The sequence below is a fragment of the Vidua chalybeata genome, chromosome 12 (genome assembly GCF_026979565.1).
Source record: "Vidua chalybeata isolate OUT-0048 chromosome 12, bVidCha1 merged haplotype, whole genome shotgun sequence".
Lineage (NCBI taxonomy): Eukaryota > Metazoa > Chordata > Aves > Passeriformes > Viduidae > Vidua > Vidua chalybeata.
Window position 1 is genome coordinate 8,984,575 of NC_071541.1, and position 14,674 is coordinate 8,999,248.

At 46.9% G+C, this 14,674-nt stretch overlaps 3 protein-coding genes across 12 annotated transcripts in view; 1 reads left to right on the forward strand and 2 right to left on the reverse strand.

Annotated features, from left to right (window-relative positions):
* Window positions 1–293: 293 nt before the first annotated feature.
* Window positions 294–8,318, reverse strand: KCTD6 (potassium channel tetramerization domain containing 6). 6 transcript variants are annotated; one of them, XM_053953416.1, is made up of 5 exons: window positions 8,202–8,318; window positions 5,487–5,702; window positions 4,899–4,964; window positions 2,911–3,019; window positions 294–1,696 (listed from the first exon to the last, which is right to left on the reverse strand). In XM_053953416.1, the coding sequence occupies exons 4-5, from the start codon at window positions 2,935–2,937 to the stop codon at window positions 1,010–1,012; spliced, it is 714 nt and encodes a 237-aa protein (XP_053809391.1). In that variant the 5' UTR covers window positions 2,938–3,019; window positions 4,899–4,964; window positions 5,487–5,702; window positions 8,202–8,318; the 3' UTR covers window positions 294–1,009. The 6 variants fall into 6 exon arrangements, with proteins under 6 accessions (XP_053809391.1, XP_053809393.1, XP_053809392.1 ...); XM_053953418.1 differs by lacking the exon at window positions 8,202–8,318 and adding an exon at window positions 6,046–6,249; XM_053953417.1 differs by lacking the exon at window positions 4,899–4,964.
* A 296-nt stretch (window positions 8,319–8,614) lies between these two features.
* Window positions 8,615–13,427, forward strand: PDHB (pyruvate dehydrogenase E1 subunit beta). Its single transcript, XM_053953468.1, has 9 exons — window positions 8,615–8,785; window positions 8,950–9,057; window positions 9,129–9,191; window positions 9,275–9,310; window positions 9,427–9,712; window positions 10,432–10,542; window positions 11,169–11,260; window positions 11,519–11,660; window positions 11,959–13,427. The coding sequence occupies exons 1-9, from the start codon at window positions 8,648–8,650 to the stop codon at window positions 12,102–12,104; spliced, it is 1,122 nt and encodes a 373-aa protein (XP_053809443.1). The 5' UTR covers window positions 8,615–8,647; the 3' UTR covers window positions 12,105–13,427.
* A 384-nt stretch (window positions 13,428–13,811) lies between these two features.
* The window catches only part of PXK (PX domain containing serine/threonine kinase like), a 32,395-nt gene continuing 31,532 nt past the window's right edge, over window positions 13,812–14,674 (reverse strand). For 2 of the 5 annotated variants that reach the window (XM_053953461.1, XM_053953460.1), the window contains exon 18: window positions 13,812–14,277. In XM_053953461.1, the coding sequence (XP_053809436.1) occupies window positions 14,081–14,277 (197 nt within the window). In that variant the 3' untranslated portion in view covers window positions 13,812–14,080. The remainder of the gene's footprint in view (window positions 14,278–14,674) is intronic. The other 3 variants (XM_053953464.1, XM_053953463.1, XM_053953466.1) reach the window with 2 other exon arrangements.

Below are 14,674 nucleotides of genomic sequence, written 5' to 3' on the forward strand. Positions count from 1 at the left end.
TGTGTTCCCACCATCCCTACCCCTTTAGCCAGTACAAATATTTGCTATCTTTCTATCGATCTAAAGAAGTTCTCAGAACACAAGCTTTGTCTATAATGACATTTGAATCAACTGATTAACATTAAAAGGAACAAATGACATCATTAATGGAAGAAACCAGGGCCCTACCAGAACACCCAAACTACTCCGCAGCACAAAAACCAGGATTTGGGTGGGAGGTTTTTTGTTTCGTTGGGTTTGCTTTTTTTTAAGTATGAGAATTCTAAAAGACAAAGAGAAAATACAAAACAATATTCTGTATGTCACATTTTTATTAGCTTCTTCTGGCAGGCATTACACTTGGGAATAATATTGCACCAGGCATTAAAAATATGAATTCTACCACAGGGACATTTTGCATTTAGAATCCATTATAAATATTTGTAATCATATTTCCATGGCTACAGATAATATTTGGTTGCTTGATTTATATGCATAGAAAGAAACAGTTGTCATAACTGTAAGAAACTGTACTTACCAAGTACTTTTAAAGGGTGGGATTTGTTTTCCTAGAACATTAAAATACTGTTTATTGATTTAGAAACTAAATTAGTCTACACAATAGCAGCTTCTCCCCAACTGCATTTTAAAATCTTTTTTGTTTCTTGCTCCCAGTGTCATAGCATTAGATGGATTAGAAACCATTTAAACAAGAGGTAATTTTAGCACTTTGAGTTGAGTTCAGAGAATTGTGTTAATGACACAGAATACCCTATTGTACTGATTCTTCGGACTCCCTCTTTCAAACAAAAAGGTGTCTTGACTGAACAGGCACATGCACGGTTTTTTTTCTGAACTGGACAAAAGAACAGAGCTGCTAGAGAATGAAACTCCTCCAGTCCTCACTGATAAACAATAAATAGTCGTATAAAAAAAGCCCATATTGTTGCTTTAGTCAAAATCCAGACTCTCTTGGGTTCACTGTCCAATTAAGTTGCTAATCACTGAAGTGGCTCCTGCAGAGTCAGAATCAGTCATCTGTTTTCCGTGCCAGTCTACAGAAAGTCCAGTTGTGTTCCACTGTGTTTTCATTGGCACGCTCGCTCATGTGATGGACTCTGGTGTTCCTGATCGTGAAGCCTTGCTTTGTGATGTACTCCATGAGATGGACTCGGAGCGACACTTCCTGGTGGTAATCACATGGCCCAAAGGTGAAGGACACCTGGCAGTCCCTGGTGTCCATCATGTGCTTATTCCACTTGGTGAAGTGGTTTGAAATGCCTTCCAGTAGTGCATGGACTTTCGTCGTGATGGTGAGCTGCGTGATGATCACAGCCACCGGGTTGGAGTACTTGGAAAGCTTCCGGGTGCTGGACAGCTCCACCACCTCCTCAAAGGTATCCACAGGATACAGCGGCTTGGGGTCATTAAGACACTGAATTAAGGGTTCAATCTGATAGAAGTCTGCTTCCTTCCGGAGCAGGTCAAACTCCTTGAAGTCCAGTGGCAAAGTGAGCTCTGAGGTCCTTAAAAAGTTAAGAACATAACGGAAAAGTGGTCCATCTCTGTCAATAAAGTAATTGCCCTGAGAGTCCCTGGCAGTGGGGAAGTCTCCCCTGAACATGGCCCCGAGCATTGAGTCAGGATATCTCGTTAGAGTTGTGAGGGAGGTCGTATACATGTGTCCACCCACATTTAGCGTGACTGGATCAGTCATCTAGAAAGAGAGAAATTGCAGAGTTTATCAAGCCCCAACAAGAAGATTCGATCACCTTGCTGACACACACGGCAAACACTGCTGGAAAACTGGGGGGAAATCACAATTCTCCTGTTCCAACGCCTCTAAGGGCTGTTCAAACCTGAACAAATCCAAGCCACCTAGCAACAAGGCACCACTGGCAACTAGACAGGATGATACTTAGTATGCAGAATGCACATTTCCAGAATGCTTTAGAAATCTTAACAACTAAGCTACTGTCGCAGGATCAAGTTTAGCATTCGGGCAGCAAGTTTTTTCCTATTCTACAGATGGGGAAATGAGAACAGAGAAATTTCCTGAAGAACAAGTTAATCAGAATGAGGCCCAGTAATGTTTCTTACTTTCACAATCTGTCTCTCATTCTAGAACAAAATCAAAACAAAAAAAAAAAGAAAAAAAAAAAAAAAAAGAAAAAGGCCAAACAAATGTTAAGCCTCTTTTTATCCCTCAGAAGAGGAAGACAATGCAGGTTTAAACATAGGACCAAGAGCTCACAATCAAAATAATCCACGCTTTGGCTCAGAGGCTTCATTAAAACAGGCAAGGGAGAAAAAGAACTTTCAGCTTTTAACTCTAAAAAGAAATATTTATTAACAAATTAGCGTGCTGCATAGAAGTGGGGAGCAGAGCACAAACCAGTCTGCATCAGATTCCAGATAGCACATGAGGAAGTAAGAGAGAAAGGAACATAAATCCCATCTGTCCACAACTCTAACAACCAGGACTGCAGCCAGCCAGAGAAAAGAGACATATGCATGGCAGCAGAATGAGAAGGGGAGAAAAATAAGATGTGCTTGTCTAGTTTGAGACAAGGTTTACAAGAAAAAATACTTTTCTCGATAAATAAAACTACAAAAGTCCTTAAAATAATAAGCAAAAAACATAAACTATTTTCAGCTTTTTTGTTAGAAAACAGTAACAGGGAGCTCAAGGCATCAGTTCAGTCCTGGCTGATTGTCCCTAACAAATGTGAACCTGGGCACTCCACAAATTGCACAGGAGGTGCAGCACTCCAGGGAAGGTGTGTAAGCTGTGGTAAAGCTGTTTTAACAGGCATAGTTTTCCTTCTCTCACAACTGAAGCTCTGGATCTACAGAAGGCAGATCTGGAAGGATTCTTGCTGCAAGACCTTGGAAGCCCAGTTGTAGTGCACAGTGCACACTTGCACTCACCATATATCCCCAGTCTCCATTATCCATCTGTTCACGTGCTTGAGCTGTGGTATTCCAAGTTTAACAGAAGGCTGCTGAAAGGATACACAATTCCTCTCCTCTTATCTCCCTGCAGGAAAAAGCACACACAAACACAGAACAAAACATGGCAGACCATCAGTACCTAGAAGTACACCAAGGGGAATGGTTTCCAATCAAAGGCAGCATCTCTGCCAGGAAAACATTCAGTTACAAAGTCACATTAGCAGGAGAATCTGAAAACCCTCTTTTCCCTCCTTCTCCCATCACATTACCTACAGGACTGTCTCTGGAGCAGATGTAACCACTCCACTGGTTGCCTGAACATCCCAGTTTTCTTGAAAAACAAGCAATGTGCCTTTGAGGGCAATACATGTTCACAAGCAACCTTTCACCTGGGAAACTGTGAGTACTTTGGAAGACAGATGCCATTTTCCCAATTAAGAAAGTTTATTTAGCCACCTCTGAGATCACACACGTGATCCGTTAATATTAGTCAACATTCCCATGCTCCAGTTTTAAACTGCTCAGAAAAATAAATCAAGCATGAAAGTCAATGAACACTAAGAAGAAAAAACCCTCACTGCAGAATTAATAATTCAGTAGTGGAGAACTGCAACTGATAGCAAGAACATTAATCCACAGACAAAGAGTATGAAAGGACTTCCCAGACACCTACTCTCAAAAGCAATCTCTGTAGGGACAAGCCAGAGGACATCTAACATGCTGTCAACACACTCCAACAAAAGCAATTTGAGAAGAGATTCATGCTGTGACTTCCCAGAAGATGCTGAACTGTTGACTTGCATAACAAGGGGACTATCCACAGGAGCACAAGGCAAATCCACAGCCAGGCTGTGCAGCTCAAGAAGGGGGAAGTGAATGACCTCAGACTCCAGTGTTGATTTGCCAAAGGTGGCCTGTCAACCTTGTCAAGCGATGGAAGGACAGGGAAGCCAGTTGTCAAGTAAGCCTTTATCCCTACCCAGTGCCTGCCTCTCTGCTAGAATTGCTGAAAATTTAGGTCAGCCTGTTTTAAGTAGGGTAGAGCTTCTCAGCTTTGTTTATTTTTATATCTTAAAAGACCACACAGTTCCCAAGACTTCTGGTCCCATCCTCTTTACTAACAAACTCCAATATACAGCCACCCAGCTAAAGGCACACTAAGATTTAGCCAAGCCAGAGCCCCACATTCCAAAATGACTCAATGTTCACAGTTAATTCACAAACAAAAAAGATAACTTGCCCTTCTCATTCCTAGGAAATGAGGTTGGTTTCATTCACCACAGAACAAGGCAGCACATCCCACCTCTCTGTGCCCTGCTGCCCTGCCCAAATCCACAGCCTGGGCAAAACAGTGTCCAGCAGGTCACGTCTTTGAGACCCAGCAGTACAAGCACAGCCCCAGCTGCATCTCAAGTGGATTAAAGAGTAAAAAAAAACCCAAATCAGTATATGAAAATAGTGAGGTCAGACAACAGAAGACTAAGGAATACTAAGGTACAGAACAAGTCATACCAGGATCCTATTTTTACAAATTAGAGACAGAGTATGCCTCAAGAGAGTACATTAAAGCACATCCCCCAACAGCAGATAAACCTGGAACACCAGCTCTTTTGCCAGCCTCTGTAATTATTTTTTTAACTGCTCACAAATCAAGTAATCAATTCTTTCAGAATTTTGCTGTTTGTTTTTTTTGTTTCATTTTGTTTTGGTTTTTTGGGGGTTTTTTGGTTTGGGTTTTTTTGTGGGGTTTTTTTGTTTGTTTGTTTGTTTGGAGGGTTTTTTTCCGTTGGTTTGGTTTTGGTTTTTTTGGAATTGTCACTCAAGTACACTTTGTAAACTTTTAGCAATAGACCAGATCTTTTAAATTCTAGCACTTGAAGGTGTTATTCTGGTCAAGTACAAGACAAGGATAATATGCAGATGCATTAAAACCATATGAGACTGTACAGGTTTCTGATACTCACTTGAAAGTGAAATGATGCAGCCAGCCAGAAACCTCACCAGTAATCATGACAGAAGAGATCTGCAGTCTTAATAAAATTAACTCAAATTACACATCCAGAATACTTCAAAGGCAGAGATGTCCATCAGTGCTATTTTAACTAGTGAATACGATGTTATTTTGGTCAGCATGTAAGTCTGGTACAGACGAATCAAGACTTCATCAGGGAAAGAAAGAGCCGCTGCAAGCCAGTGCAAAGGCATGATTTAATCTTTGATCACAGCACTGCTGTCTAACACCCGAGTAAAAAATTTACAAGCGCAATCATCTGAAACAAACCTAGCCCTCAACATAGAAGGGGCATGGAGAAATCTCTGTGACCTTTGTGTAAGGACCCAGAACCACAAGGCACACACAGACCTCCCTGGCAAACCAGTGCTGGAGCAAGATGTGCCACACAAAAGGATGATACCAGGAGGCCATCCTAAAATGCCTGAGTGTGATCCCAACTCTTCACTACTTCCTTTATCAGCCTGGGAGCTTTGAATTTCTAGGCAACTTCAGAGGTGAAAGTAGCTTAGTTTGGGTACAACCTGAGCTGAGGATTCACCAACCACATTAGAGCAAGGCTGAGGATGGACACCCTTCATAACATGTGCCCTTTCAATGATGCTTTAAATCCTCCTGAATGGGACACAGTGATCATCAGTGGGGGTGGGCAGACACTCCATCCATCCTCCAGCACAGGCAGCCTCAAGCCAGCTCTGTCCTTGTGTCACACACCAATGGACTGCACGCAGGGACAAGCTTGCCAACACAGCTACTCCTGTCCAGACAGCAAATTACAGATGACACACAGTCATATCCCAAGGCAGCCTACATTTGATAACCACAAAAAATACTTAAAGTGAAATTCAGTCAGAGAAATTGCTGACACAATTCAGCCAAACGGGATGTCCCTCTCTGGCGGGAGCAGAAGTGCACAGACAGTGTCAAACCACAGTCCTGCTGTCGTGACACTGCTCTGCGTGCAGGGAGAGGACACACAGCATGACACGGTCACTGGGGCTCCTGCCACAGCCCAGCACAGCCAGAACTGGAATGGCACAGTGAGAAGCAAGAAAAGTACTCAGGTCATCACTTTCTACTCGACACACCAAACTGGATACCTGCATTTATAAAACGCTCACTCTTATTTCATATGTTATGACTCAGAGGATTACAAGGCTGTTTATCAGCAACACTGCTGCAACAGGTAGCGCCACTAACTCCAGCAGGGCTTCTCCCAGAACAGAGCTGCAAACCAGTTTGCAAGCTGAAATTCAAAGAAAGCATTTAAGAGTCAGATGAACGTCTGCATCTGTGAAAACACACACAGACACACACCAGACACACACACACTCGGGCCAGGCCAGGGGATGCCAGCAGCCCTGCCAGGCATTGACAGTGCTGGGACTACAGGCTACCACCACTCCTGGAGAGACCCCTGCAATGGTGCAACATGGCGTTACTCAAAGGAGGAGCAGAAATACACCAAGCTGTTGTAAGTCAAGGGGCACAGACCACCTGATTTGCTCTGGATGTTCTTCATCTAGTTTTTCAAACAAAAGAATTAAGGGATTTACTTGTGGCAATAGTCCTTCACGGGCAGTTTGGTATCAATATTACAGCACAGGCTGTTTAACCTCAAGAGTTACCTTGCATTCCTATGTCAATAGAGAGATGGAAGGAATTCTAGCAGTGGCAACTTAAAAATGAAAAAGAGCAAAGTAAGACTCTGACATACACTTGGCATTTCAGCTACTCACCCCCTTTGTGAGCTCCCTGCCTCTCACAATTAGATCTCACAAGATGAGAAGAAACTCCATCCACCAGCACAGTTATGCTGTACAGGGACAACCTCTCTCTTTCCCAGCCAGTCAGAATATTTGAAAGGCAAGTTCTTACTGTAAATTCTTGGTGACTCACCTGAACTGACAAACACTGAGCAGCACCAGTGCTGACTGTTCTCCACCAAACTACAGTGAGCTGATGGTCTGCAGAGCAACCTCTGTGCTACCCTAACCAGGGGAGTGAGGAGGAGGAGCATTCTCAAAACAACCAGATACCAAATCTTCTGGCAATTCAGGAGATCAGCTTCACTAAAGAAAGCACCTACAGCCTTCAGCACATGTCAAGTTTATCATGACTAATGCAGTTTATTAGAAGTTAACTTAGCTCTTGCTTTTCTTGAGCTGTTTTTTACAAATACTCAGTCTTTACCTCAGGCAGGACGGAAAAACACTCACGCTAGCCACTCAGCGTTTTCACTCCTTTATGTTTAATTGCTTCACTATAAATTCCAAGCTCCTGAAGTTTCCATCCCTTGCACAAGGAGCTCTGACATTCTGTTTTAAGTCCTGATTCCAAATCTTTATTTCAATTGCTTCTTGTTGGAAGAGCCCACATCCCAGTACAACTTTGGTCCTCCTATAAGAGACCCAAAGGAGGACTCTAATACCCAGCCTGGTCCTGCTGAAGCAACCCAGGGCACTCAGCCTTCCAGGACCTGTGATAATAATTGGGGTTTATCCAAATACTTTGCTTCTGTGATATTAACCAGTGTTTTTCCAATGAGGAAACATATCTCTGAACAGTTCTGGTGGAGGGCAGGTGTCAGAACTGGGACTCCCTGAACAGAGAAGGGGCTTAGCACACATACGGACCAAGGAGTGACAGCAACATGGGACAGAAATCCCCCCTGAAAGCCAAGAGTGGGGCCCAGGGCTTCAGCAGGAGCGGGGCAGTGCCCGTTTCCATCCCAGAAGAGCCAACGAGATCGTGGTAACAGAACTCTCCCCCGGATCACAGTGATTCAGCAAAGATGCTGGGAATTAACCCATTCTGCCTCTCTCCCCGCAAGTGACCCGAGTCCACGGCCTGACCCCCACCCCAAAACAGAGTCCCGGCTCTGCCTCCTCCCGCCGTGGGGAAGCAGGACCCGCTCCCCTCCCCGGCCGGAGCAAAGCCCACGGGTCCCAGCCCCTCCCTGCCAGGGATCCCCGCCGGGCACCGCGGCTCCCGCCCGGGCATCCCCACCGCGCCCTCCCCGCGCCCGACCGGGAACAGGATCCCCGGAACACCTGTCCCGTCCCCTCCGCTCGGGGCCTCCGCTCCCTGTGCCCGGCCCCGGGAGCCCGGCCCGGCACCTGCCCCGCTCCCCGCCCGTCCCGCCGTGACGCGCTCCCCTCCGCGGCCGCGGCCCCCGCCCCGCACCGCCCCCATCCCCCGCGCCGGGGCAGCCCCGGGGCTCGGCCCCGCGCCCCCCGCCCGGCCCGGCACTCACGGGCGCAGCTCTCGGCGCTGAGGCGGAGCCCGGCGGCGGCGGCAGCGGCGGGGAGTGTGCCTGAACCCGGAGCGGAGCCGCCGGCGCGGGCGGGGACGGCGCGGGGGAGTGTCCTGGCGAGCCCCGCCCCGCCGGGCGGCCGGTGCCGGGGCGGGGCGGACGGGCGCGGCCGGGCCGTGCGTTCCACCGCCCACAGGGCCGCCCGGCGGCTCTGGCCCGTCCCCCGGGCGCGTCCCCGCGGGGCTGCGCGGGCCCGGCCGGGGCCGCGGGCGGGGCGTTCGGGCGCGCGCCACGCGCGGCCCCGCGGGGGTCTCCGCGCGGCCCCGGTGCCGGAAGTGGCGCAAGAGCGCCGCGCGCTTCTCGCCACCGCCCGCGCGCCGCGGACGCTCTCGCGAGAGCCGGGGAGGCGGGGCCGGGCGGCCGCAGGGCGAGAGGACACGGGCAAGATGGCGGCGGCTGCGGCGACCCTGCGGCACCTGGCGCTGGGCGCCCGCCTCGCCCCGCACGGCCGCAACGCCGGGGCCCCGCTCCTGCGGCTCCAGCCGCGCAGGGGCCTCCGCCTCTCCGCGCCCGCCGCCATACAGGTAGCGGGGAGGGCTGCCTCCGGAGAGGGGCTCGCGCCCCTCAGGGCAGGGTTTGGACCCGGGGCGGGCGGGCGGGCGGTGAGGGGACTTCGCCCCTGGGCTGAGGTGACTCCCGGCGTGTGGGGAGCGTGTCCCCGCTCAGCCCGCCTGCCGCTGTCTCGCAGGTGACGGTGCGGGACGCGCTGAACCAGGCGCTGGATGAGGAGCTGGAGCGGGACGAGCGCGTCTTCCTGCTGGGCGAGGAGGTGGCACAGTACGATGGCGCCTACAAGGTACCTGGGAGACGTTGGCGGCCCGGGAAAGGGCTTCAGGCGGGCCCTGACTCCTTTCTCCTACCCTGCAGATCTCCAGGGGTCTCTGGAAGAAGTACGGGGACAAAAGGGTGATCGACACCCCGATATCCGAGGTAAAGCTGCCCTCTCTCCCACCCTGGTAATCCCTCCATCAGCTGCTCTCTGCTCCTTATCCCTTGGTTTTCCTCTCTTTCAGATGGGCTTTGCAGGAATTGCCGTCGGTGCTGCTATGGTTTGTACAGCTGCATTTCTCTACTTCTGGTTTTAAAAATTAAACCTTTTTTTTTTAAAAAAAAAAACATATTTCATGTTTTTATGTAAAAAACCATATTTCAATACATTTAATAGGCAGGGTTGAGACCAGTGTGTGAATTCATGACGTTCAACTTCTCCATGCAAGCAATCGATCAGGTGATCAACTCTGCTGCCAAGACCTGTTACATGTCTGCAGGATCCATCTCTGTTCCCATCGTCTTCCGCGGTCCCAACGGCGCCTCGGCCGGCGTGGCCGCCCAGCACTCGCAGTGCTTCGCAGCCTGGTACGGCCACTGCCCCGGCCTCAAAGTCGTCAGCCCCTGGAGCTCAGAAGATGCCAAAGGGCTGCTGAAAGCATCGATCCGGGATGATAATCCAGGTGAGCACCAGCAGGTCATAGCAATACCTGGCACTCGATCATAAGGAACGCCTGTTTTTCCCCACAAAAACAAAGATTGGCTAAACCCTAAAGCACTCAAGGTTGATTTACTGCAGTTGTAGGGTATGTAAAAAGACACAGAGGGATTCATGCTTTCCCTAGCAGTCCCCTGCCATGCTAACAGTAGACTGATTTTGTGCTGCTGCCAGGTGCACAGTTGTAGTGCTAGTTTGGTATCAACCAGGAAACCTGGAAGCATTTATAAATCTACTATAAAGGGGTTAAAAAGGGTGAAGATGAGTTAGGAAAATTATTATATTCCTGCATATATAGTGCCTATGTAACTCAATTTTACAGATCATGAAATTCAAATTATAAATTTAGAATGTCCTTATTCAAGAGCAGGGCAACCTTTGGCTTTATTTTTTCACAAACAGTTATTAAAAGTATGAGACTTTTCTAAAACTAGTGATTGTATTGTCATGTACCAAAAGTAAAATAGTTCACCTAATTTCAGAGTAGTTGTAAAAGTTTTTTAAAATAATTCATTATTGAAGTAAAGACTTAGATTTACTTTTTTTAAAATTCCTTCTGTAAACATAGTCCTCTCTCCCTTGTTGCCTGGGTGGGTTTACTGTCTTGAGCTGCAGGACTGTTAATGGTCAGTGCAGGCCTGTGCCTGCAGGTGTAGATGCTAATCCAGTTATGTTTCCTTCTAGTTGTGATGCTGGAAAGTGAATTACTCTATGGTGTTCCCTTTGAAATGTCTGAACAGGCACAGTCAAAGGAGTTTGTTATTCCCATTGGAAAAGCTAAAATAGAAAGGCAAGGTAAGCTGAGAATGCATTTGTTTCCTTATTAATAGACGTGCTTGGAGACTTTTCTTATCTCTTGTCTATTCAGGGTACTGCTGTCACGGGGCACAGGAAGGTATTTCAAGTGTTAAGTGTTCAAATGTTCTTTTATCCAGTAGTGTGGTTTTGTGTTCTGTTGCCCTTACAAGGAAATATTACCTGATTGTCCATATCTCAGCTTAAACTATACTCTTCTAAAAGATTCCATAAAGGATTTGTTCTGTAGTATAGGTTGGGTAGTGATGGCTGAAACAGTTTTTTCCTCACCTAAGTATGTGATTTTGGTCAAAAATGCAAAAAGAGATCACTGCAGTGTTTCAGCCCACTTGTTCATAATTTACCTCTGAACTATATGAACAGTTGAATAGGATAATCTGAAAACTATATTAAATACATCTTCAGTTCCCTGAATTCAAGGGCAAAATTTGTGTCTTAACATGGTCATTCCTCTCTTTGTACTGTGTCTGGGCTCAGTATTTCAAATAAACCTAAGAACCTTAAATTTGCAAGTGAATCCTAATGCTACCTTGAAAGGAGCCTGAAGTCTAGAGAAAAAGCTTTAAATCTCAAGAGTTTTTTTCTACCACTTGTTTCTGTTCTAGGAACTCATGTTACATTAGTGGCACACTCAAGACCTGTTGGCCATTGTTTGGAAGCAGCTGCTGTACTTTCCAAAGAAGGTGTAGAGTGTGAGGTGAGTGGGGTTTGAGTTACTTTTCTATATCCCTTAAGTGGGGGAAAAAAGTAGCATCTTCTTGTTGAAGTTCTGCAAAACTACAAGGATCTTAATACTTGCAAGCAGCATGTGCCTTTCACGTTTCTGAGTTAGGAATTTTATTAAGTCTTGTCTTTGGAGTCAGAACAGCTGAAAGTGCTGAAGGGCCCAGTTCCCAAGCAGTGGTGAGTGACAGGCTCAGATCACAGCTGGGCTCACCCTCTCCCTTTTCCCCAGGTTATAAACCTGCGAACCATTCGGCCGATGGACGTCGAAACGGTGGAAGCCAGCGTGGTCAAGACAAACCATCTGGTAACCGTAGAAGGAGGTTGGCCCCAGTTTGGAGTAGGAGCTGAAATCTGTGCCAGGATCATGGAAGGTACTCAGCTTCACAACACATTGATCTCTTTCCCTATTCTAAATCCTGATTAGTCTTGATGAAGCCAGGCAAAGGCGGAGTTACAGGTTACATCAGACGAGCTGGAGCTGTCTTACTCCAGAGATTTTCATAGGGTGGATGACCAAAGCCCAGAGTGCATGAACACAAACAAGCCAGAATGCTGCTTTCTGGAATATTATAGCTACAGGAATAAAATTGTTTAAATAGAGTAACATTCAGAAGTTGAATCAAGATAAAACCATAGTACTTGGCAACCTGACACTGTCTTCTGTTTCAGGACCTGCCTTTAACTACTTGGATGCTCCAGCTGTGCGTGTCACCGGTGCTGATGTCCCCATGCCTTACGCAAAAATCTTAGAGGATAACAGCATACCTCAAGTGAAGGATATAGTATTTGCAGTGAAAAAAACTTTGAATATATAAGCTGTAAATAGATGTTTTAAAATCCTGCTCTACAAGGCATTCTTGGTGTTGGGCACGTTGTATGCATAATTTCTGTTGTGTAAGCTCCATGATCTTTTGTACAGTGGGGAAAGTATAGTGACCTCCCAAAATATTTATATAGGGTAACCTCCCAAGCCACACTTCCTATATGCAACAATGTGGTAATGCTTGCTTTTTCAACAGTACAGCTGGGTTAGTGCTACTGTTTGTGGAGAAACCCTGTTCTAAATTCAGAGTGAGGGAAAAATCCTCTGGTTTTGCTTGGCTTGTAAGTACCAGGGGTGCTGTGTTGAACCTGCTGCAGCAGTGATTGAGTGCAGAGAGCAAGAGCAGGCCTTGAATGCTGTACAGCTGCAGGAGCCTGTGGCTGCCAGGCTCATTAAAGAGGAATCAGGCTGATCACTGAAGCCCAGCCCATCAGGGCAGCAGTTCACTGCAGCTCTGAGCAGAGGCTGTGGCAGCCCAGGGGCTGGGTTAAGAGATGGTGGCTGTTTGAGGAGCACTCTGCACATGCAGAAAGGCTGAAATAAAGATCCTGAACCTTTCCACTATAAGATGGGAAACAATACCTAATTTTTCTTTACTAGCTGCCACATAACAGTGATGTAAAAAAAAACCTGCCCAGATGCTTTGTTTTTAATATTCAAGTTTTTTGTGGTTTCTTTTTTTTTTTTTAACTCCCCACCTGGGCTGACAACAGCACACTCTTGCTGTAGTTCTTGCAGTGCAACATGAGTTAGTTTATTCAGCTGCACTGAGCTAAGCAGCAGGTGTGTGGACTGTGTATGAAGAGCTGGGACACATTCAGAGCAGCCTTTTGGAGATCACTGCATCCCAGGGAGCTCTGCCAGGCTTCCCTCAGCAGCTTCTGGTACAGAGGGAAAGCTGCCTTGAGGAGCCTGTGCAGCAGGGTCTGCTCTGCCCCTCAGGTAAATGCGGGGAGAGGATCTTCTGTAAGCAGACAGAAGAGCTTGGGTCCTGTTTCTGAAGAGCCAGGAATACTTCCCAGGGTATTTCCTTTAGCAGAGGTGCTGTTCAGTTCTTGGGAGGTCTGGCTTGGAGGTTGAATCCCACCGGAACATACCCACCACATGCTGCTGAAGGAATTCCATTAACATTTTAATAAAAATGACTGAATATCACAGGTTACATGAAACTTTGTACAGGCATTCTCTGCATAGTAACAAACACTGATGTACTTGAATTTAAAAAAATGGATTATCTGTAATCCTTTAAAGTGCAATTTGTTTAAGGTTTTAAATCAAAAAGGATCTTTCAATAAAGTTTAAGTGATAGAATTAACTCGAAGTAACTTTTCCTTTAATTAAATCAACAGTAACATCCCAGTGCCCTAAAACTGCTTCCTCATTTAAAAACACTTTGCCCTAGAACAGCAGGTAGGATGTCCATTTAAACAAGCTTCATGAGACAGCATTTTAACTCCACCAGCAAACATGGTGGGAATAAGATTTAATTCTCCAGTTCCCTCACCTGTGCAGTATATTTTCAAGGTTGGATTATGTAAAACAAATTGTTGACTCCATGCAGCAAGAATTAAGGTAAGTTACAAGTGCATGAAAAGAGTTGAAAAACTGAGCAGACTAAAACTACATCCCTGTAATTTGAAAAATGGGGTGGAATGGAGCTAGGAAAAGTGCATTAATTTACCATCATCATGGTCATTCCTATTTTCAGATTTTTTTATTCAGCTATATAGGAGTTGCTGTACCCCTGAAACTGTAGCTAGGGAACACAGTTCTTGCAGCCAAGTGGAGACCGGAGTACTTATCCCAGCATGGCAAAGCAACTCGGGCAGGGCGGTGCTGCTACTCAGGAAAGCTGAAACCAGGGAGAAGAAGGGAGCTGCAGCTGCTGTGTGCTGGTGGGTAGTTGCTGGTCAGGAGGGTCAGCACAGGAGGGGGAGAGGGAATTGAATCCTGGAGTCACCAGTGGCCTCAGCTGATCCTGGGAGCACTGTAGTCGCACGTCTGTGTTTTCTTCAGAGTTCCTTTCTGAAAGTTTTGAATGGAGCTGAGCAAGGCTCCCCGGCTTGCGCTGACGTCGGGCCGCACCGCGGGCACCTCTGTGCTCGGGGGAGGAGCTGCTGGGGGCGGGGGCGGCGGGGGCGGTGCTGGGGGGATGGACGATGCTCCTGAGAAGTTGGGGAGAGAAGATGGAGTTTGATTATGCCAGGGATGTCCTGCCCCAGAGGCCTGCGGCTGCTTGGCTGGACTTGGCCAGTCCTGCACTACTCCCGTCATCCCCTGAATGCCAGTGGAGTGTGAAGAACAGAACAGATGGAAAATGCCAAAGTGATCAAATCCCTCTATCTGCAGGTGAGTCATGTCATCTGAGATGCCTCTGAAATGAAGCCTGAAGGGCCTCAGGACTCAGATGCAAAACATGACTCATATGTGATCTTCCACCAAGGAAAATAGAGATTGCTGAATGGGACTTCCCAGATTCAGCTTCTCCTATTTGTCCCTAGTGAGGCAGTTTGTTCTTTGGGATATGAACAGTAATGAAGACTGGAAGCAAATTTTACTACC

Coding starts and splice junctions, on each gene's coding strand:
- PDHB (XM_053953468.1), top strand. CDS start 8,648: ATGGCGGCGGCTGCGGCGACCCTGCGGCACCTGGCGCTGGGCGCCCGC. Junction 9,192..9,274: donor TCGACACCCCGATATCCGAG/GTAAAGCTGCCC, acceptor CCTCTCTTTCAG/ATGGGCTTTGCAGGAATTGC. Junction 9,713..10,431: donor GATCCGGGATGATAATCCAG/GTGAGCACCAGC, acceptor GTTTCCTTCTAG/TTGTGATGCTGGAAAGTGAA.
- KCTD6 (XM_053953415.1), bottom strand. CDS start 2,937: ATGGATAATGGAGACTGGGGATATATG. Junction 1,697..2,910: donor ATGGAGACTGGGGATATATG/GTGAGTGCAAGT, acceptor CTCTCTTTCTAG/ATGACTGATCCAGTCACGCT.